This window comes from Pipistrellus hanaki (genome assembly GCF_964339955.1).
Source record: "Pipistrellus hanaki genome assembly, chromosome: 2".
In the NCBI taxonomy this organism is placed as follows: domain Eukaryota; kingdom Metazoa; phylum Chordata; class Mammalia; order Chiroptera; family Vespertilionidae; genus Pipistrellus; species Pipistrellus hanaki.
The window spans coordinates 115,193,891-115,218,078 of NC_140504.1; the positions used below are offsets into that span (position 1 = coordinate 115,193,891).

The 24,188-nt window shown below is 38.4% G+C and overlaps 1 protein-coding gene across 1 annotated transcript in view; it reads left to right on the forward strand.

Moving 5' to 3' along the window:
* The window catches only part of FARS2 (phenylalanyl-tRNA synthetase 2, mitochondrial), a 481,250-nt gene that overhangs the window by 117,495 nt on the left and 339,567 nt on the right, over window positions 1-24,188 (forward strand). The window contains exon 4 of the mRNA XM_084873142.1: window positions 3,485-3,616. Within this exon, the coding sequence (XP_084729268.1) occupies window positions 3,485-3,616 (132 nt within the window). The remainder of the gene's footprint in view (window positions 1-3,484; window positions 3,617-24,188) is intronic.

Sequence of the window (24,188 nt, forward strand, 5' to 3'; positions counted from 1 at the left end):
CCTCTAGACACACATCCCTCTTAGTATAAATGAAGTGATCGTAAGTTATATAAATTTCTACTGACTGTGTTGTACACTTGAGGTGAATATAATATTGTATGTCAACTGTCATTGAAAAAGAAAAAAATTATAAAAAAACATAAACAAGGTGAACGTGATTGAGATTAATAATTATGCTTATAGTTGTTAGTTCTACTTTGTTCCTAAAATTGACAAATAAAAAAAATGTAAGCATGTTACTTCAAAACTTTAAATCAGTTTTTTTGAGGTGTCTGACATTTTCTGTTTTGGAGAGGTTTGTTGTTCTCAGAGTACTTGTGGAAAGTGAGGTAGCTAAGCATTTGAGTTCGGGCAATGCTGAGTTGCCTCTGCTCACTGTGGCTTGGATATAGTTCAGGCAGGCTCCACTTTTAGGTACAAACCGGCTGACGCTGAAGTTCTCTGCAAGTGCCGTGCATTGTACAGAGGCTCAGTGGAAATAAGATATCATCTTAGGAATCAGATGAAAAGAGACATAACCTTACTTTTCTTTAATGTCTGCTGAATGGAGAAAAATATACTAGGGTTTAACTGTCTGGTCTAAAGAATTGGTATAAGGAAACCTTTTGGGAGAAAGCTTGAGAAAGCAATTTTGAATTGTACTGGAACATACTTAAAAAGCTGGGAAAGGGGGAAAGGGACAGCAGGTAGATTTCCTACTAGAGAAATGAGAAGTTGAAATTGTTGGAGGTTTTATGTTAAATGAAACCAAGTTATGAGCCTTCAGGTATAGTGAAAAAAATTATTTACAATTTTAGGAGTAATTTTTCAAGACAATGTGCCAGGAACTGTACCTTTGCATACTGTTTCTACTTCTTTTAGCTTTTCAGGTGACCTGGAAAACATTAAGATTTATATTAGAGGGAGAGTTCCTTTTCTACTCCTGAGGTTCACTGAAAGATCAATTTCTTCATTCCTGTCACTTGTCATCTGGCCTCACCCAGTCAAAGGCTAATCAAAGCAAGGTTATCTAAACTCTGTTATCCATCACTTTAAGTCCTTTGAACACTTGACTCGGGCTACTTCCTAAAGACCTAACCTTGAATTGATATCCAAATCTACTCTTTCTGCTTTTCTTGTCCGCTCAGATTTTGTAATCATGATCTGCCACCTTAGCCAGATCTAGCTTGGTAGGGACCTTTTTTCTTATCTTTGGTCAGTTCACTGTACAAATCCCTCTTGCTGTTATTCCAGATTGTATTACTCTTCTAACCAGAAGTCAGTTATTCACTTGCCTCAAAAAGCAGGGAACTAGAAAATAAATAGAACAATAAAAGGAAAAGCTACATTCTTCTATGTAATTTGTGACATAGGAAAGATCCCCTTGTCTCATAATTCCCTTCTCATCTGATTTTCCATTCTTGAGATATCTTTTTTGACGGGCCAGGAAATGTTTTAATTGTTAAGAGTAGGAGTTTTGGAGTTAGGCAGACCTGGGGTTAGCTTAGTCATTTACTAGTTGTGTACCTTTGGGCAAGACACTGATCTTTCTAATAGTTTTTCTCCCTATCTATGTAATGAGATGGTAGAGGTATAGTAAATGCTCAATAAATGGAAGCAGTTTTTGTTATTATTTTATTTCACATACTGATTTCTACTAGATTTTAAATGCAAATATTCTTGGATGAGAAAAGACAGTATTTTAAGCTAGAGGCCTGGTACACAAAATTTGTGCACTGGGTTGGGAGTGTCCCTCAGCCCAGCCTGCACCCTCTCCAATCTGGGACCCCTTGGGGTTTGTCTAACTGCTGGTTAGGCTCAAAAACCAGCTTTGGACATCCCTCTCACAATCCGGGACTGCTGGCTCCCAATCGCTCATCTGCATGCCAGCCTGATAACCCCCTAACCACTCCCCTGTCAGCCTGATCGACACCTCACTGCTCCCTTGCAGGCCCTCTCGCCCCCAGCTGCCCTCCCCTGCCAGCCTGGTTGCCCCTAGCTGCCCTCCCTTGCAGGCCTGGTACTCCCAACTGCCTTCCCCTGCATGCCTGGTCCCCCACACTGCCCTCTCCTGCTATCCTGGTCCCCCCCCCCCCCAACTGCCCTACTCTGTCATCCTGATCGCCCCTAACTGCCCTCCCCTGAAGGTCTGGCCACTCCCAACTGCCCTCCCCTGTTGGCCTGGTTGTTCCTTACTGCCCTCCCCTGCAGTCCTGATCCCCCCAATTGCCCTCCCCTACATGCCTGGTCCCCTGCAACTTCCCTCCCCTGCTGTCCTGGTCTCCCACAACTACGCTCCCCTGCTGGCCATCTTGTAGTGGCCATCTTTGACCACATGAGGTGGCCATCTTGTGCAGGGGCATGAGAGTCAATTTTGTATATTACCTCTTTATTATAAAGGATTCACAGAGGGACATGTTACCATGGAGAAACACAATCAGGAGTGTTGCCTCAAAGAAGAGAAAGATCATTACTCAAAGTGAAAGGAGCAAAGGGTCTAGACTAGGGGTGTCGAACTCAATCAGAGAAGGGGCCAAAATCTAAAATCCAGCCTAAATCGCAGGCCGAATGGTTTACTGAACAGTCATAAACTGACAATGTCATAAACTGACAGCGGAGTGCAGTGATGACAGCGCGGTGCGGGCCACATTGCAAGGCCTGGCGGGTTGGATTTGGCCCGCGGGCCTTGTGTTTGACACATGTGGTCTAGACCATAGGTGATTTGCCCACTTTTGTGTGTGTTTCTCACATTGGTCATCTTCTCATTTGATTTCTCTGCTTTTACTAATCTCTGTGCTTTGCAGACTTTGCTTTGAATTCATTAGTCTTTTCTTTGTTAGATAATAATATAATTGTCATAAGCACTACATATATGATTGCTTATTGAGAAATTCATTCTGCCATTTAGCATGTACTTTGTTTCTTTAGAAGTGTGTTTAGCAATCATCTGTTGAAAACAGTTTTGACTTTTTAAATGTTTTTCTTAAATTCAGTGATCTTATTTTAATTTTTATTAGCTCATAAACTTTAATTTAAAAATTATGGAAATGAAAGTGAATTGGTTTATTCTAAATTGGCCATATAGTTGATGTGCAAGTTTGAACTATATTGGCCATATAGTTGATGTGCAAGTTTAAAGTAAAATATTTAACTTTAGCTCTGAAAAGATGCCATTTCATTTATAGAAACTAGTAGAATTACCTGCTTCTCCATGATCTTGACCTAATTTTTTCATTTGCCAGGTACTTGCAGGGATTTGACAGGAGATTGATTTGGCTTTAGAGAGTCCTGGAACTGCACAGTGTTTTTCATATTGGAAGAGACATACCCAGTTTTTCTTTAAAAGTTTTAAGATTTATTGCCTCCCCTACCATAGTGCAAATTAATTTGTTTGCTATTTGTTTTACTCAGAATGTAGAAATTGGTGTCATTAGCCAAAGTATAAATCTGATCCCAAGAATGGGCAGACTGCCTTTAACACGGTTTTTATTTGGCATCTTTGCAGGTCTGGACATTAGATGGGTAGACTGCTACTTTCCTTTTACTCACCCTTCCTTTGAGATGGAGATCAACTTCCATGGGGAATGGCTAGAAGTTCTTGGCTGTGGAGTGATGGAACAACAACTGGTAAATTCAGGTAGAAAAGACTCCAACATTTTATTTACAGGCTCTCTTAAAGACCACTCTCCTCTCCTTTAACCTTATTTACACACTCATTTATATATTCCTGTAGGGATAGCCTTACCATCTTCCTCATAGTGCCCTCCAGACTTATTTCTGACAATCAACTCTGGAAGAACTTAATATCTCACACTTAATTTTGTAATTGTTTCTATTTTTGGAGATCTTTCTTGTTAGCACTTTGCTGTTCAATTTGTACTTCTTCATTTTGTATTTGTTGGTATGTTACTTTTTAATTGCCCTGCCAATGTTTGATGCATGTCATATATAAGTGTCGTTTGTGTTCCAAACTATTTAAGAACAAAGCTAATGTATTATCCTTTATTGTTCATATTGCATTTAGAATAATGCCTAAATTCAACAGATATATGATAAATAGAATAAAACACACTATAAAAATACTTAAAAGGCCCTCAATAATTGAAGGTAAATCAGAAGATGGGATCTCTGATTAAATTCTATATATATTGTAGGTACTTGAAAAGATCTTTCCAGCTCTTCTCTATGGACCATCCTATATAATAAAAGCCTAGGTGGTGTCATGCCCTCCCAGATTGGAGAGGTGCAGGCCTGGTTGAGGGAAACCCTCCATGCATGAATTTTGTGCACTGGGCCTCTAGTTGCTTAATAAAAATGCTTATTTCTAACCTTAATTTTAGAATTGTGAGTTTTTCATTTTTTAAAATTTTTATTTCTTTCAGAGAGGAAGGGAGAGGGAGAGAGAGATAGAAACATCAGTGATGAGAAAGAATCATTGATTGCTGTCTCCTGCATGCCCCCTACTGGGGCTCGATCCCCCAACCCAGGCATGTGCCTTGACTGGAATTGAACCCAGGACCCTTTAGTCTGCAGGCTGACGCTCTATCCACTGAGCTTAAATAAAAACAAGACAAAACCCCAAATCTCAGTCAACCAAGACACAAACATAATAAAGAAACAAATTAATTAATTTATTGGAAATCTTGCAAACACATTCCTTTAATCTAAATATATACAAATACTCATTTTTTATACTTGGTAGAGTTACTGTCACCTATTCATTTTTGCCAGTCTAAAGCTTTCTTTCATAAGAAGTGTCATTAGAAGCAGGTTTGAAGTCATCTAAAAATAGATATAGATAAGGATTTTATACAGTGGAACAATACTTGAATACCTGGATCTAAAAAATATGAGCATGTTTCAGAATGATAAGTCATTTATCAACAATCAGTAATTAAAATTGTTTAGAAGCATCTTTATATCACAAAATATTTAAGTCGCCATTTGAATTTAATTTAAAAAATATTTTTTTCAGAGTATAAATTCTTTCTGGGAACTCAGTTGAGATTTGAGCAGGGGCTCATCGCATAAGCAGTAACTGGAGTGGAAGTGATGCATACTGCAAAGTGCACTCTGCCCCTATAGCCCCCTTAGCTTCTGTAGAAGGACATTTGCTCTGTGGTGTCGGAGGCCAGTGACTGGGTTCAGGGTTGGTCACAGGGCTTCCTATACCAGAATGGAGAAGAGCAGCCTGTGGTGACTAAGAAATGTGGATAGACCATAGATAACATGATGGGGCTAGAGAATAAGGGCGGAGTGAGATGGAAGAGATGAGGTAGCAGTGAAGTTCAGGAGTTTGTATTATTTGGGCTGGGAGACCAAAGACCTGGCCTTTCCTTACTCTTAGATAACCTCCATCTGCAGGGCCTGGACTTAGTCAGCTCACAGATTCCTGTTCATTCTGCCAAGGAAGGTTTTGGGGAAAGCCCTGCACTCTGCCAAATGCTTCTTGGATACTTTTCAAATACTTGTAGATCTCTATTAGAGAAGAGGGAGCACAGAGATCGCAAATTAGGGCCTGTGCATGAAAGTTTTGAGGAATGAGCTTAAAATTTTGAAGCCTGACCGTAAAAGTTTTGTGACCTGAGTTTGGGTTCTGTCAGTTGACAGCAGTGTGCCTTCAGGCAAATTACTTAACCCCTGAGAGTCTTGATGTTCTCATATTAACCCATTGGGACCAATAGTTTACTGCTAGCTTTACTCTGTGACCAGATAAGTTTCTATTGAATGAGTACAAAAAACATTTTACATAAATGTTAAAGGCACGCTTTAAAATTAAATACCCATTGCATTTTGAATTTATTATATTTTCTTACAAGCTATTACCTTTTTAAAGTATTATACATTGTAAAACACTGTGTAATATGAAGCGAGAATTCTCGTGATCCATCCACAATGTGTTAAAATGGGCACAGTGACGCTTTCCTTAAGGTTTTATTATGAGAATTAATGGAGGTGATACATGTAATGTGTTTAATACAGAGTCTTGCGGCTAGTAAACATTTAGTAAAAATTGATAATTAAAAAAAAATTTCAAATGATTAGAACTATTTATCAACAGAGATATCCCATAAGAGGAAATATTTAAACAGAAGCTGTCCTACATATTACAGAAATGATTTATAACCAACTAGAACTAGATTACCTCTGATCTTAGTCATCTCAGGATCTCTGATTCTACATTGATTGATTTATGAGGGAACAGGAAAATTGAGAGTACTAAGAAACAGAAAACTCAGCTCTATAGATAAATAAGCATCTTAATAGAAAACAAAATATTAAGGGCAACTGTGTAAGATTTAATCTCTTCTTGAGTAAGAGTTAACTTCAAATACTTCTATGGCGTTTTTATTATTTTTTTCTCATTATCATTTTATTTTAAATTAAATTTATTGGTGTGACATTGGTTAATAAGTATACAACTACATAATACATCATCTGTATATTAGATGTGTGTTCACCACCCCAAGTCAAATATCCTTCTGTCACCATATATATTTGACCCCCTTTACTTTTTTACTACTGTTCCCTCATCCCCCTTCCCCTCTGGTAATGACCATGCTGTTGTCTGTGTCTGTGACTTTTTATTTGTTTTAATTTTTTGTCTTGTTTGTTCATTTGCTGTTTTCAGTTTTATATTTCACATGTGAATTATATCATATGTTGTGTGTGTTTTTTTTTTTACTTTTTCCATCTGACTTATTTCACTTAGCACAATATTCTCATGATCCATCCATGTTGTCACAAATAGTTTTTGATATTTTCTTATGGCTGAGTAATATTACATTGTACATATGTATCACATCTTCTTTATCCAGTCATCTATGGAAGAACATTTTGGTTATTTTCATGTCTAAAGGCACTGTGAATAATCCTGGCAATTATCATAGGGGTATGTATACAGAGGTTGGTAAAAATAGGTTTATAGTTATAAATGGGCAAAACACAGAATTTATTCTTGTTTTATTATTTATTAGAGGCCCGGTGCATGAAAATCGTGCCCTGGAGAAGAGGGGAGCCCCTCAGCCAGGCCTGCACCCTTTCCAATCATGGACCCCTCGGGGGATGTCCGACTACCTCTCGAAATCCAGGACCACTGGCTCCTAACCCTTTGCCTGTCTGCCTGATTGCTCCTAATCACCTCTGCCTGCCTGCCTGATCGCCCCTAACTGCTCCTCTGCTGGCCTGATCGCCTCTGCCTCACCCCACACCTGGGACCTAGGATTCACTCCTCTGGCTGGCTGCAAGCACCCAGGACCCAGGCCAGCCACAGCCACAGGGGACTTTGGGCGGGCGGATTTGCCCAGGCTGCAGCTATTGGTGCTGGCACCCAGGACCATGGGATGGGCAGCTTGTCCCTCTCCTGGGCCACAGGCGCAGGCACAGTCACTGGCTCCCAGGATCGAGAGGTATGCGGCTTGTCCCTCTCCCAGGCTGAAGCTTGGCTGGTCCCCATTTCTCTCTCCCCAGTGTTGAGTAACTGAGATGACCATTTGCATATTAGCTCTTTATTATATAGGATTCTTGTATTATATTTTTCTTTACAAACAACTGTAAACCTACTTTGCCCACCTCTGTATCTTTAGGGATAAATGTTTTTTAAAAATTGGGGTACTACAACCAGAAGAGGGGTTGCTAGGTCATATAACTCTATTCTTAATTTTTTGAGGAACCTCCATACTATTTTCCATAATGGCTATACAAGCTTACATTCCCACCAGCAGTGAATGAGGGTTCCTTTATCCCTATAAACTCTCTAACACTTGTTATTACTTGTCTTATTGATATTAGCTGTTCTAACAGGTCTGAGGTAGAAATCTCATTATAGTTTTTATTTGCATTTTCCTAATAGCTAGTGAACTAGAGCAATCTTGTCATAATCTATTGGATCAAAGACCTAAATATAAGATCTGAAATAATAAATTACACGGAGGAAAATATAAGTACTAAATTTACAGACTTTGGTTTAGAACTTTATGAATTTGACCTCAAAGACAAGGGAAGTAAAAGCAAAAATGAATGTGACTATTTTGTTTATAGACAATGATTTGAAGGAATCCTATGTATCCTCCCAGGAGTGCTCCGTGTCAGAGGCCAGAACTAAGAAAGTAAATCAGGGGATGAGATGAGCAGCTTGCCTATTAGTTGTCACTTGGAATTGTGTTTCCTTGTACATTTTCCAATATCCTTGGTGGGTTTTTATGAGGTTTATTCAAATAGTAATTTGCTGAAAATAGTTACATCTGAAACAGGTTTCCAAATCACTATTGCACATTAATGAGACTGCTGTTCTACAATTAGTTCAGCATATCAGGAATTCTTGAAGGAAATGGCAAAATGGGGGGGGGGGGGGGGGGAGAAGATACCTAAGATGTAAATATGTTTGAGAGATTCACAGTGGTGGTAGGATGTGTTTTAAGTTACTAGGAAATTGTACACATATAATTTATTTTATTTGTTTAAAATATATTTTTATTGATTTCAAAGAGGAAGGAAGAGGGAGAGATAGAAACATCCATGATGAGAGAGAATCATGGTGGATCGGCTGCCTTCTGCAAGTCCCCCACTGGGGATCGAGCCCGCAACCCTGGCATGTACTCTTGACTGAAATCGAAACTGGGACCTTTCACTTCACAGGCCAACACTCTAACCACTGAGCAAAGCTGGCTAAGGCCACATATAATTAAAATCACATATCTTGTGTGTGTATGAGAGAGAGACTAATGAAAAGGAAGAAGAGACAGTTTTAGAAAAATTCTGTATAGGCTTTGCTATTTGAACTTGAAGTTATTATGACAAAGTTCTGTTCTGTGTCTTCTCAGATTCAAATGTGTTTTCACATATATAGTTATATTTTTAAACTGCCTGACAGTCACTAACCACAGACATTTGTAATTGCAGCTTATTTTTTTTGTTATTTGAGTTTCTACGATATAAAGAAAGACTATGTACATTCATCCCTCTTAATTCTCCTACATTTTCTTCCCTATGTGCTCTCCCCTTCGATTACCTGCCTTTTAATTTTTAAAAAATATTTTTATTGATTTTAGAGAAGAAGGAAGAGGGAGAGAGAGATAGAAACATCAATGATGAGAGAGAATCATTGACCTACTTCCTCCGCACGCCTTCTTCTGGGGATCAAGCCCACACCCCAGGCATGGGCCCTGACCCAGAATCTAACCAATGACCACTTAGTTCATGGGTCACACTGGCCGGGCAAATGCTCCTTCTTTTAAAGTTCTTAAAGAGGTGCAGATAAATGATGAAATAACTATAGACCAAAGAAACGGAAGCAGCCATGATAGTAGACATCAGTGTAGCCCAGTTTATTGTGTGCCTGCATCTCACTACTTAACATCTCACTAATTACTTTATCTTAGTAACAAGGCTCAGAGGTAGAGCTGGGGATTTTACAGAACCTGAGAAAGGTGATCAGGATCATATAGCTAAATGTGGTGATGTGACTTGCTCAGGTCTTTCTGACAACAGTTAACTACTGTGTTGTGCTTCCTGTATAGTAAGTTTCATGATTTTGTAGTGGCTAGAAATTAGTTTCAAATTAATTATCCTCACATAGAATAAAGAATTGCAATCAGCCGAAACTGGTTTGGCTCAGTGGTAGAGCGTCAGTCTGTGGACTGAAAGGTCCTAGGTTCGATTCCGGTCAGGGGCATGTACATTGGTTGCGGGCACATTCCCGGTGGGGGGTGTGCAGGAGGCAGCTGGTTGATGTTTCTCTCTCATCGACGTTTCTAGCTCTCTATCTCTCTCCCTTCCTCTCTGTAAAAAATCAATAAAATATATTTTTAAAAAAAGAATTGCAATCAAAGGGAACAAACAACAGCAAACAAAACTCTATATTTGTTCTGCAGTTATTTGTTATCCCTAAAGAAGGGCAATGCCCCCCCCCCCCCCATGTATGTAATCTGTGGTAGAGAGCATTCAATTAATAACATGAAATTAGGTTGCTATTTGAATAGTCAATGAAAACACTTTATTGCACATTTGAGTTCACCATAGCATATATATGTTTTTGTGTACAGATTAAGATAAGGCTTTTCCAGATAGTTTATATAATTCTACTTTAATTTTTTAAGTTATAGTGTCTTTACCATTGCTTTCAGACCCTTAGATTTAGTAGTTGTGAGGTGGGTTGTAATTGTTGTCATATATGATTGTTCTTTTTTCCTTGAAGATATTTTTAAGGACAGTAAGGTATTATTGATATATCACCAAATACTGCACACTTATTTTCCCATGGGTTGACTCAGGCTGCTAATGTCTTTTCAGATAATATGTGGAGCATGAATATCTAAAACTATCACCAGGTGACCATGGGTCATGATTGTACCAGGAAGGAATATACCATTTATTGAGCCCCTGTGAAATTTAGAAGATTGTTCCTAGGCCAGGGGGATAAAAGGCTCTATAGTGGAAAATAGCTTTTAAAAAATGGAAACACATTCTTTATCTCTTCATTAAAATATAAAATTTGCCTCTTTTGTATAAAACTAAATATATGTGCATGAACAGTGTTAAGTATTAAAGAGTCTTTTTTTGTTGTTGTTTTGTTCATTTGCTTGTCACATATTTTTTGGATTCTTTCTAAGGCTATAGAAAAGCAAATAAGTATTGTTTTTGCCTTTGTCAATAGCATAGTACACTCAGACAAAAATAAATGACGACAGGGAGCAGAAGGAGGATGAGTGAGGGATTAGAGAAGAAGTACCAAGCTCTTGTCCTGGCTACATTCAGGATAGAATATGGTTGATATGGATATCTGAGAATAATGTGCTGTTTGCAAAGGTTTACATACTTTATCTTTTTTGGGGTATATCTAGTTGGCATTCCTAATGCTTCCTTTCCTATATAAGTGTAAAGCTATTTCCAGTCTATTCTTCTTTTTGGTAGACAGTCTCTATAGTCTCTAGATACATTTATTTCATTCAGTGTTATTGATCTAAGTTGGTGAACTTGTAGATGGCATGGAACAAAACTGTACCAGCATTGTGTTATATACAAGCATACATGCCATTCCTGTACTTAGCATCTTTTGTGTGTGAGGAGCTGTGCTAGACAAAGAAGGCACACAAATCGATAGATGTGATTTCTTGCTGTAAAATTTCAAGTGTAGTAGGGGAGGTAAGACTATAATTGAAGCATGCCTTTCTTGAGATGGGATTTTGGGGGATGTGAAGAGGGAACTCTACCTTTTACTAAAATCAGGGAGGTGGGAGGCATCATAGAGATGGTGGCATTTGAATTGATCTTAAACAGTGGTTGTCAGATGGTTGCCTAGTAATCACTGGAGGAGCTTACGTAAAATGTATGTTAATAGAGTGTCAGATTCCATAGGTCTGGGATGGGGGACCAAGATGTACATTTTAAACAAATACTTTGGATAATTTTTGTGAATAACCTGCACTCAGATCATGCCTCAAAAACTTTGTGTTTAGGATAGCAAGACTATTTTTCTTAATTTTGGGGTACAATATACATATGTAAAAGCCTAAGCAACAGTTATGACCAGTTGACCAAAGGGTCAGTCGACCGACCTGTCGACTGGTCAATATGACGAAGCACTGACCATTGGGGGGCAGACGCTCAATGCAGGAGCTGCCTCCTGGTGGTCAGTGCGCTCTCACAGCCAACCTCCTGTGGCCAGCCAATCTCCTGCGGTCCCTCCCCCTCGCCGGCCAGCCCCAATTGCCAACCAGGTTGAGGTAAAGTAAAGTATAATGAACTACACATACTTAAAGTGTACAACTTGGTTCATTTTTGACATGTATATACTTGTAAAACCACCATCATAATCAAGATAATAAACATTTTCATTACAAACAAATGTATTCTTTTGCACTTTTTCTAATCTTTCTTCCTTCTGTCCCTGTCTCCAGGCAACCACTGATCTGACTCTGTCGTTATAGATTACTTTGGATTTTCTAGTTTTATTAAATGAATCACACAGTATATATCATTTATACTTAGTTTCTTTTCCTCAGCATACTAATTTTGAGATATGTTGAAGTTGTTATATATATCTGTCAATATTATATGTATCAATTCTTTTTGTTCTGAGTATTGTTTCATTGTATAAATATATAAAAATGTGTTTATCCATTCACTTATTCATGGACATTTAGGTTGTTCCCAGTTTTGTACTATTACAAATAAAGCTGTTGTGAATATTTGTACAAAAGTCTTTGTGTGGTCATATGTTTCCAGTTCTCTTGAGGAGAAAACCTAAGAGTAGAATGGTCTGTACATGTCAAATAGATCAATGTAATTGAATTGTGTTGAGCACTTTTACCTCTACTGATATTTTTGGCCTTAGTATTCTATCAGTTTCTCAAAAGAGAATGATAAAATTTTGACTATGATTATAACTTGTGTATTTTACTTTTATTTTATCAAAATTTCTTTCATTTTTTAAGCTACAATATTAAGTGCATACACTTAATATTATGTTTTCTGCAGGAATTGCCTCTTTTATATTGTGAAATACCCATACTTTCTTTAAGTCTGTTTAATTTACATTAAAATACACATTTTAGCCTTACCTACTACCTCCTCAGTTACCTTATGTTGTTTAAGTTATATGTATTTTGTCTATATACATTGGAAACTGCTCCATTTGCTGTTAAAACTTTTTGCTTTAAATATGTATTTTAAAGAACTTAAGAGAAAAACTGTATTATTTTATATTTACCTAGTTACTTACCATTTCTTTTGTTCTTTTTTATTCCTGAAGATCCATGTTTCCGTCTAGTGATTTTGCCTTTCAGTATGGAAAGCTTCCCTTAGCATTTCTTATAAAACATGTCTGCTGGGGATGAATTTCTTTTCTTTTTTAAAAAAAATATTTTTATTAATTTAAGAGAGGAAGGGAAAGAGAGAAAGATATAGAAATTTCAATGATGAGAGAGATCATTGATTGGCTGCCTCTTGCACACACCCCACACAAGAGATGGAGCCCAAAAACCGGGCATGTGCCCTGACCGGGAATCAAACCATGACCTCCTGGTTCATAGGTTGATGCTCAACCATTGAGCTACGCCAGCTGGGCAGGATGAGTTTCTTAGTGCTCCTTTGTCTGAGTACATCTTTATTTACCTTTTATTATGAAGGGTATTTTTATCGAATATAGAATTCTGGACTGATAGATCTTTTTTTCTCAACAACTTAAAGATAATTGTTGTTGCATTGTTTCCTCCCTTTATGGTTTCTATAGAGAAATTCCTAATCATTTCATTTCTTGTTCTCCTGCATGTAATGTGTTATCTTTCTCAAGCCTCTTTCTATGTTTATTTTATTATCTTTGTTTTTAGCAGTGTGGTTTACATGAATTTAAGTGTGGTTTTCTTTGAGGTTATTAGGTTTACTAAGCTTGAATCTCTAATTTATGTCTTTCACACAATTTTGATAATTTTTTTTTATCATTACTTTTTATCATTACTTTATCATTACTTTAGATGACTTTTCTGTTTTAATTTCTTTCTCATCTGCTTCTGGAACTCAAATTACAACCATGTTAAATTTTTTTATTTTATCCCAGAAAATCCCAAGACTTGCTAACTTTTTTCTATCTTTTGTCTCTGTTGTTCATCCTATATAATAAAAGCCTAATATGGCTAAGTGACCATTTGTTTGACCATTCAACCAGTCACTATGATGTGCACTGACCACCAAGGGGCAGACACTCCAACTAGTAGGTTAAATGGCTGCTGAGGTCCAGCTGATCCCATGAAACAGGAAGTCAGGATTCAATTTCAAGGTCAGGGCACGTGCCTGGATTGCTGGCTTGATCCCCAGTAGAGGGGATGTAGAAGGCAGCAATCAGTGATTCTTATCATCAATGTTTCTCTCCCTTCCTCTTCTGTAAAAACATATTAAAATTCTTTTTGAAACTCTCTGATAGTTCCTGCATCCGGGTCATCTCAAGATGGACTGCTATGAAGCATTGGTCACTTTGTCCTTGTTCTTTGTCAAACAGTTTTGGATTGTATGCTGGAAATTCTCAGTGATAAATTGTGTACACCAAGCACGTCAAACTCAAAGGCTAACCTGGGCCAAATAAGCAAGATTTAAGTTTATGTGGGCCACATATACACACGCACGCACGCACGCACACACACACACAAAAAGATTCAATTTTCATAGAAATGTAGGTTTATTTTGAATACAAAGGGCTGAAATAAATGAGTAATCTTGGACATAAAATAATAGAACATTTTAATAAAAATTAATATTTTTTTTCTTGAACATTAACTTACCGGACACTGAGTAACTGCACAAATTAATAATACTAACACAAACCTATTTTTCTTGTTCTCTGAAAGCGAAATGTTTCCTGTTGCTCACACCAAACAAGTCAGTACAAGACTAATGGTATGGCAGTCGGCTGCTAAAATATTCTCTGCTAGTATTAGTGGAGAGAAATGGTGTGCCTGTGCATAAGGCATGGAAGGGAAATGAATGCAACAGTATTATAGTAATCATTAGTGAACTTTGTAGTTCATTATTAATAACTAGAAATTGTTGCATGGGTAGGGTTCCTAGGCCTGGCCAGCGATCAGGGCCGATCTGGGCCTTCCGGCTGCTAGCTCAGGCCTCTCTTCCCGGGCTGTGGGCTGCTGGCTGCCAGTGGTCAGCCCCTTGGTGGTCAGTGCACTCACCTCATAGTGAGCGATCGATCTCTCTGTTGAACTCCCCTGGGGACAATTTGCATATTAGGCTTTTATAAAGAGAGATTATGTATAACAGGATATTATAAAAATGAAGTTATGAAATTTTTATTAAAATGTTTCTTATATACAGTTATGTTGGCTGGGCCGCAAAAATATTCATATGTGGCCTGAGGGCCGTGAGTTAGACATGCTTGGTATAGACTCTGTTATAATCCTCTGGTAACTTGATATTTTCTTTTAGTAGATGGTCAACCTACCATAGTAAAATTTAGGCCTTAGGATCTGACTTGCTTCCTAGGAAGTGGGTTGTGATTTAGATCTCAATGTATCTTTTTGCCGTGCTTATTTGTGTCTGCCCTGCACGTGTGCATTTCAGGAGTTAGTCTGAAACTTGTGTGAATGTTACAAATGTCAGTTCAGTTTCCTCATCTGTTGCTATGCTAGTTTAAGCCTTTGCTCTTCATGTGTAGCTCAGGTTGATACTTTGCAGGTTGAATTATGGCATCTGTTTTTTGGGTTCTCTCTTGCAGAAGTTCTTTATCTAACAGGTTTCTCATTGAGTCTTAGCTACCAATGATGAGATGCAGCTCTGTAACTGGGGCCCTTTTGGAAGGCAAAAGCAGGTGAGAAAATAAACAGGAAGTCCTATGCAATTCATCCTGTGTAGGTTATTTTTCCAAGTTTTCACTTTCCAATCAAAATGTGTTTGTTTACTTTTCAGAGTGCTGTAGTAGTTTTTTTCTGTGTACAGTAGTTGTCCAGGGATTTGAGTTGTAGTCAGTCAGGGACAAGTGGGATTATGTCTCTATAGTGGAACCAAACTCTAGGCTGCAGTGTGGAGACACTCCAGGTGAAAAGATGATTATGAGAGGACATAACTGTGTGGTACCAGAAAAGTGTAGGTCTTATGAGCTCTACTGTATATTTAATCTATTGACTTTATTAACCAGTATTAAGCGTAGTGAATTTTTGAGGTTGAGACTATCTACCTGGCAACTCTGCTCCTTTCCTTCCTTCCTTTCGTTTTCCCATTTCCTTTATCCTTTTAAATTTCTTCTTTTAAGTCACTTTTGGCCCTTTTAGTGCTCTTTCAGAAAAGCAAACAAATATGTATCAGCATCATGATAGGTTTTGCCTTGTAGTTCCTCCTGATGACATATTTTCAAGCTGTCAGAATAGAGTTGTGTGTTCAAATATTTACTTACCTTTTGTCCATTTCCCTTTTCAAAATGGATAAGATGGCAAGATTCCATGATATAAAAGCAAACTATAGTCATTGAAAGATTAAGAAAATAAAGAAAGGAAAAGCAATTCTCTTGTCACCAACAAAAAAACTTTTAAGATATGCATAGCCGAAACTGGTTTGGCTCAGTTGATAGAATGTCGGCTGGAGACTGAAAGGTCCCAGGTTAGATTCCGGTCAAGGACATGTACCTTGGTTGTGGGCACATCCCCAGTTGGGGGTGTGCAAGAGGCAGTTTGGTCAATGTTTCTCTTTCATCGATGATTCTAGCTCTCTATTCCTCTCCCTCTCAAAAAATATCAATAAAACATATTTAAAAAAATAAAATATGCATATGCATAATTATTAGATATACCTAATAATATATCTATAAAATATATATTTTATAAAAATAGCATTACCCTTTGAATTTTTTTGTATTATGCCTTTTTACAATAATTTTGACATGAGTGTCTTTCATATTACCAACTATATATATATACCTATATCATCATTGCTAATATCTCTGGTTGGTAGTGTAGTTGAACATGTTTCCAGAATCCAGAAGTTTTTTATTTTGTCTGTTTTCTAATGGCACTTGAAAGGGTGCTAGGATATAAACTACGTTTTCTGTTTATTGTCCCACCTCATAACTTTATTCTCATCTTTATCTTCTTAACATGTGCTCTTTCTAGTTTACTGAGAACATCTAAGCCACTGTAAATGAACCGTCAGTTTTTCTCTTCTTCATCATAGGATTTTTCTATATTTTCATACAGTTTCTCCTCATTGCCAAGGCTAGGTAACATTGATTCTGGGCTTCATGCTTACAGCCCCTTCAATCTGATTGCATCCCGTATCCTCATTTTCTCTTCTGTTCAATTAAAAAAAAAAATATTTGTTTACATATTAATATTTACATAAAATAAAATTAACCACTTTAAAGTGAACAGTTTAGTATATTTATGATGTTTTGCAATTATGATCTCTATCTAGTTTTCTGCAATTTCCATTACTCCAAATGAAGACATTTTACTCTTTAAGTGGCTTCTTTCAAATCTCTTTCCCCCAGCCCTTGGGCAACCACATTCAGTATTTTGTCTCTATGGATTTATCTATTATGATTTCATATAAATGGAGTCTTATAGTATGTAACCTTTGTTTCTGACTTCTTTTACTTGAAATAATATTTTGGAGGTATATCCAGTAGTACATTATAGCCTATATCAGTACTTTAGTCCTCTTTATGGGTAAATGTTGTTATTCTACCAGAGGCCCGGCGCACAAATTCATGCACCAATGGGGTCCCTCGGCCTGGCCTGCAGGATCTGGCCGAAACCAGCTCTCTGACATAACCCGAGGGGTCCCAGATTGTGAGAGGGTGCAGGCCGGGCCAAGGGACCCCACTGGTGCACAATCGGGGAGGGACACAGAAGGTTGGTCAGCCAGGAAGAGACCTCCAGAGGGCTCCAAGGTGTTTCCGGCCCATCTTGCTCAGTCCCAATGGGTAGATGCCAGCAGCAAGCTAACCTTCCTGTTGGAGTGTCTGCCCCTGGTGGTCAGTGCATGTCATAAGCAAGTGGTTGGGCAGCCTTAGCATATCATTGGCATATTACTCTTTGAGTGGTTGAACAGGCTACTGGACACTTAGCATATTAGGCTTTTATTATATAGGACTAGAGGCCCGGTGCATGAAATTCGTGCACAGGGTGTGTGTGGGGGGGTGTCCCTCAGCCCAGCCTGCATCTTCTCCAATCTGGGACCCTTCTAGGGATGTCCGACTGCCCACCAGGATTGGGTTTAAAGGAGCAGTCAGACATCGCTCTGACAATCCAGGACTGCTGGCTCCCAACTGCTTGCCTGCCTGCCTTCCTGATTGCCCATAAACACTTCTGCCTGCCAGCCTGATCACCCTCTAACCACTTCCATGCCAGCCTGATTGATGTCTAACTGCTCCCCTGCCAGCCTGCTTGATCCCAACTCCGCTCCTCTGCCAGCCTAGTCACCCCTAATTGCCCTCTCCTGCAGGATTGATCGCCTCCAATTGCCCTCCCTTGTAGGCCCGGTGCCTCCCAACTGCCCTTCCCTGCTGGCCATCTGTGGTGGCCATCTTGTGTCCACATGAGGGCAGGATCTTTGGCCACATGGGGGCAGCCATATTGTGTGTTGGAGTGATGGTCAATCTGCATATTACTCTTTTATCAGCTAGGATAGAGGTCTGGTGCATGGGTGGGGGCCAGCTGGTTTGCCCTGAAGGATGTCCCGGATCAGGGTGTGGGTTCCCTTGGGGTGGGGGTGGCCTGAGTGAGGGTCCTGTGGTGGTTTTCAGGCCGGTCACACCCCCTGGTGACCCAAGCAGAGGCCCTGGTATCTGGAATTTATTTACCTTCTACAACTGAAATTTTCTTTGTAGCCTGGAGCAGAGCCAAGCCTCCTGCTTACTCTGTGGCAGCAGCCATTTCTGTTGGAATTTATGTATCTTCTATAATTGAAACTTTGTAGCCTGGAGTGGAAGCCTGGACTGGCCAGGGTTTGCAGAAAGCTTGGCTTCCTCCATTGCCAAGGGCAACCCTAGCTTCCCGCTCTTTCCAGCTTAGTGGCTTCCGCCATTTCTATTTGGTTTTGTTTATCTTCTATAATTGAAACCTTGTAGCCTTGAGTGGAGGCTTAGGCCAGCAAGGGCAGGCAGAAAGCTTGGCTTCCTCCATTGCCTGGGAAACCCAAGCCTCCCTCCTGCTCTCTGTGGCTGTAGCCATCTTGGTTGGGTTAATTTGTATACTTGCTCTGATTGGCTGGTGGGCGTGGCTTGTGGGTGTAGCAGAGTGATGATTAATTTGCACATTACCCTGTTATTAGGTCGGATTGTATGCATATACCACAGTTTATTTATCAATTCACATATTTATGGACGTTTGGCTATTTCCATGTTTTGGCTGTTGTAAATAGTACTACTATGAACATGTATATACATGTACTTGTTTGGGCCTCTGTTTTCAGTTCACTTGGATATATATCTAGGTGTGGAATTGCTGAGTCATATAACAATACTATGCTTAACTATTTTAGAAAGTACCAAACTTACTTTGACAACAGCTAAGCCATTTTCATGCCTACCAGCAGTATATGAGGGTCCAGTTTCTCCATATCCCTGTCAGCATTTGTTATTTTCTGTTTTCTTTGTACTGTATTGTTTTGTTTTAGAGCCATCCTAATAGACGTGTAGTGGTATCTCATTGTAGTTTTAATTTTCGTTTCCCTAGTGACTTACAATGTTAAACATCTTTTCATATACTTGTTAGCCATTTCTGTATTTTCTTTGGTAAAGTGTCTATTGAAGTTCTTTGCCCATTTTTTAAATTGGATTGATTGTCTTTTTATTGTTGAGTTGAAACAGTTTTTATGTATTCTGGATACCAGACCTTTATCACATCTGTGATTTGTAAATATTTTCTCCAGTCCCATAGGTTTTCTTTTCATTTTCTTTATAGTATCCTTTGAAGCACAAAAGCTTTTAATTTCTATGTAGTCTAATTTATCTGTTCTTTTGTTCCTTTTGCACCTGCTTTTAGTGTCATATCTAAGAATTCATTGCCAAATCTGAGGTTGAGAAGATATATCCCTATGGTTGTTTTTTTTTTTTTTTTGTTTTTTTTTTTTTTAGGAGTTTTGTGGTTTTAGCTTTTATATTTAGACCTTTGATCCATTTATGGCAATTTTACGGCAATGTGGTGATTTTTGTATGTAGTATGAGGTACAGGTCAAATTTCATTCTTTTGCACGTGGACATCCAGTTGTCCCAGCACCATTTGTTGAAGAAACTATTTCTTCCCCATTGAAAGATCTTGGCACCCCTGTTGAAAATCAGTTGACCATAAATATATGGGTTTCCTTCCAGGCATTTAATTCTGTTCTATTGTTCTATCTTTCTATGCTCATGCTTAGTAGTAAGTTTTGAAATTTGGAAGTGTGAGTCCTCCAACTTTGTTGTTGTTCTATGCATTTTTTATTCTTTGTCATTAACATGCTCAAATTAAAAAAAAATTTCATTGAAATAAATACTTGATCCTTATTCTTTATCCACTTATCTATTTATCTGTTTATCTTGCTTGAATCCCTGTTTTCAGTTTGCTTGGGTATTATAGCTATCAATCCAGTACCTACCACCCAGCTAAAGAGATAGAACATTATGCAGTGAAGTTCCCTGTGTATCCCATCTTTCCCTCTATACTGTGAACACTCACTAGTCTGAATTTTGTATTATTACCTTGATTTTTACTATAGTTTACATGTGTATTTTGTAAAATAAGTTAACTTCCATCAGGTTTTAAACTTTAAAAGGTGGAATCATGCTGTACATCCTTTTGTGATTTTAGTTTTTCATGCAGTATTGTCAAGTTCATCTTTTGAGTTTTAGTTAATTAATTTTTCACTGTTTAATTATTTTGGATGAATATGCTAGTTTATTCACCCATTCTTTAATGGACATTTGATTATTCCGTGCCTCCCCCTTTTTTTTGCTATTATGTATAGGTGTAAGAGTTTCTTCAAGACATATTTATTTTAGCAGTGAAATTGCTAAGTAAGTACTTATGAGCATCTTTAGACTTACTGGATATCACTAGATTGATTTCCAAAGGAGTTGGGCCAGTTTATACTGTTTTGAGCCTGTCTGAGTTTTTGGTGTTCTACATCCTCTTCATCACTTGACTCTGTTCAGCGTATGAGTTAATTTGATGAATTTTAAATAGTTCTCACCATGGTTTTATTTTCTTTTATCTATCACTATTAAGGTTGATCATATTTTTATATATTTATTTGACACATAACTTATTTTTTTGCTTATTTTGAGGAGGCTTTATTTTTCTGTTTATCTTTTTTTTTTTTATCTGATTTGTAGGAACTCATTTATTTTGAATATAGTAGTCCCCACTTATACAGAGAACATACCTTTCAAAACCCCCAGTAGATGCCCTATGTATACTATGTTTTTCCCTGTACATACATATTGTATGAAATTTAACTATATATTAAACACAGTAAGAAACTAATAATAATAACTAATAATAAAATAGAACACTATGACAATATATTGTAATAAAAGTTATGTGAATGTGGTCTCTCAAAATATTTTATTTTACTGTACTCATCCTTCTGATGATGATGTGAGATGATACAATTCCATATTGAGTTAAGAATTTTCACCTTTGCACTTTAAGGAAGGCTTTTATTGCTTCTCTTTGGCATATCTGAATAGCCTGAATGACTTCTCTTGTGCTTTTAGGCCATTATGAAGTAAAGTAAGAGTGACTTGAATATAAGCACTGCAATACCTTGACAGTCAATCTGATATCTGAGATGCTACTAAGTGACTAAAGGGGCAGGGGCTGTCGGATATGCTGAACAAAGGGATGATTCACATCCCGGGCAGGATGTAGCCATTCGACCAGAGATTTCATCACACTACTTAGAACAATGCTCGTTTTAAAACTTATGAACTTTTAATTTCTGGAATTTTCTGTTTAATCTTTTTGGATCATGGTTGGCTGCGGGTAAATGAAACCATGATGGGGGTAGGGGGCGTACTAATTATTTGTTATTTTCATGTATTGCAGCTGTATTTTCCTGGCTTGTGGTTTTTCTTTTTCTTTTTTTCTAAGTCACTCTTTTATAAATAGAATATATACTATACTTATTATTTGTGTAGATTTAGGTTTCTGTATATAATATTATTCTCCAAAAATGTCACTTTGTCAGGGAATGTGGGTGGGTGTAAGTTGACAACCCATAACAATAACCCTTCTTCTTGTCAAGCTTGATTCTGATAATTTAAGTCTCTGATGTTATTCCTATGCCATTCATTTTTCAGCATAGGGATTGCACATATTTAATGACTTTCAAACATCTACCCTCTGTCTCCTAATCTTCTGTCAGATTTGGCCCCACCCTCTGTGACGGGTTCTCTGGATTGGGAAGGTATGTTGTGTCACTTGTTTGACAGGGAAATGTAGGTGGGGGCTTGCTTGGGGACTCCAGTTATACTTTTGGCACAGAACTTGATTTGTTTCCTGTTATATTTTCAGTTCTTTCTAATCCTGCTCAGTATTTCTGTTATTGCAGTAAAAGTAAAGGTTTTGATAGCTTGATTTAAGTTGTGCTATGTGTATACATTTCTGATGTTTTTGCAGCTATTATAATGTGTTGCCTACTTTCTTTGTCATGATTTCTCTACAGAGGAGACTTCTGGAAAGCAGATATTCTCTTCTGTGCATTATTTTCAGTGTCTGAGGCCTTGTATATTTGACAAATATAAGGCAATTGTCATTTAGTTGCTTAGTCCTTCCCTCATCAATGTGAAATGAATTTTCCATTTTTTCAACTATTTTTATTTTTCTGATTTTGTCCCCATTCATGAAACAGTAACCCTAATACCACAAACCAACTATTAGCTTTTGACACTTTGAAGCTGAAAGAGTAGATTGATTTTCCAGATAAAAGTTTTAGATTAGGAAGAAAATTGAAATTTGGTAAATTTGGATTGTTGCAAATGGTAATTTCCTTCATCAGACTCCGTTATTGTTCCCAGATCTCCTCACTGTCCTCTTCCCTGCCCCGCCAAGCCTGTGGCCATGTGCTTTGACTGTTACTTTGAAGCACTTTCCATTGTGGGAGGAGTATACTTCTCTTCTGCATTGTTTTTAACTTGGCTAAAATGGTATTAGCAGAAGTGATACATAGACTTGCAGTGTACCTGGCAGTAGTTTTGTCCTCTTTTGTTTCCACCTTTGTTATGAGATGCATAGCTTGCTGGTTCTAGAACAGTAAGAAGCCGGTGGTGGAGTGTACTCCAACCCCCAAGCTGACGCCCAGCCCAGTCTGGATCAGCTGACCTCCAGCCCCACAGACGCATGGCTGCTGTATGTCCCTGGGACTTTGTAGTGGTTTGTCCATACGGAGTAGCTGTCTGATAAAATTTACATTATGGCTGTCTTGTATATTCTTTCTCAGCTTATTCAGGGCTCACAGTTTGCTTACAGTTCTCTCATCTAATAACATTACTCAGGATTCGTTTTCTTTTGAGCTTTTTCTCACCATCTCACTTTCTAGCTTAGTGAGAAGGTGATAGGGAAAGAGATTGACTTTTTCAAATTTTCTCACTCCCTAGAGAAGTCTTTGAAATAGATTCCCAATATTTTAGTTTGTGTAGTGGGTTGTTTCCTAAACCAGTCAGGGATTCAGGGTGGGATTTATTTAGAAGCTCGTTCCCATTGTATTTTGAAATGCTACAGACTTGGGATGCTGTGTGTGTATGCATGTGCATGTGCATTCTCAGTATAACCTTTTTAAAATTTTAGTGCTAGCTGTCTGAATTTAATCAGCCTCAGGTAGAAACCTCTAGAATCACAAGAATGTAAGTGTCACGAGAGCAGAGATTTTTCTGGTTTTGATCACTCACTGTCGTTTTCCCAGTTCCTGCAACAATTTTTATCACATCATAGACGCTCATTAGCTAACCTAATAATAGAGTAATATGCAAATTAACCATTATTCTGCTACACAAGCCACGCCCACCAGCCAATCAGAGCGGCCATGCAAATTAACCCAACAAAGATGGTGGTCAATTTGCATATGTGGAGGGAGGTAGGAGTGAAGACTGAAGACAGCAGAGAAGAAAGAGGGAGGGAAAGTGGAAAGAAAGGTGGCTGTGGCTGCTGGAGGGGAGAGCACTGGCAGTGCGTGCAGGGTGGGGCAGGCTGAGGTGCACAGTGGTGGTGGTGGAGGTGGCCATGGGTGTGGTGGGGCGGGTGGGATGGACAGGGCACCTGCCCTCTCTTGCTGCGTGAGAGGTGGGGGTGGCTGAACTAATCAGGCAGAGGCTTTAGGCTTGGGGAGGGGCTGAGCTTGGGACTGGAGGGAAGGGGAAAATATCAATGGAAACATCTTCAGGTGAGGATAAAAAGAAAAATAAAGAAAGAAATGTCATATCTGCCCTAACTGGTTTGGCTCAGTGGATAGTGTCAGCCTGGGGACTGAAAGGTCCTGGGTTCGATTCCCGTCAAGGGCATGTACCTTGGTTGCTGGCACATACCCACTAGGGAGTGTGCAGGAGGCAGCTGATCGATGTTTCTAACTCTCTATCCCTCTCCCTTCCTCGCTGTAAAAAATCAATAAAATATATTTAAAAAAAAAGAAAAAAAGAAATGTCATATCCTATGAAAGACACATCTTGAAAGTGCTTAAAGAAAGTTGTCATTTTTTCATGGTGAAGGGACTGGAGTCCGTGTTGATGAAAATATCTTGGC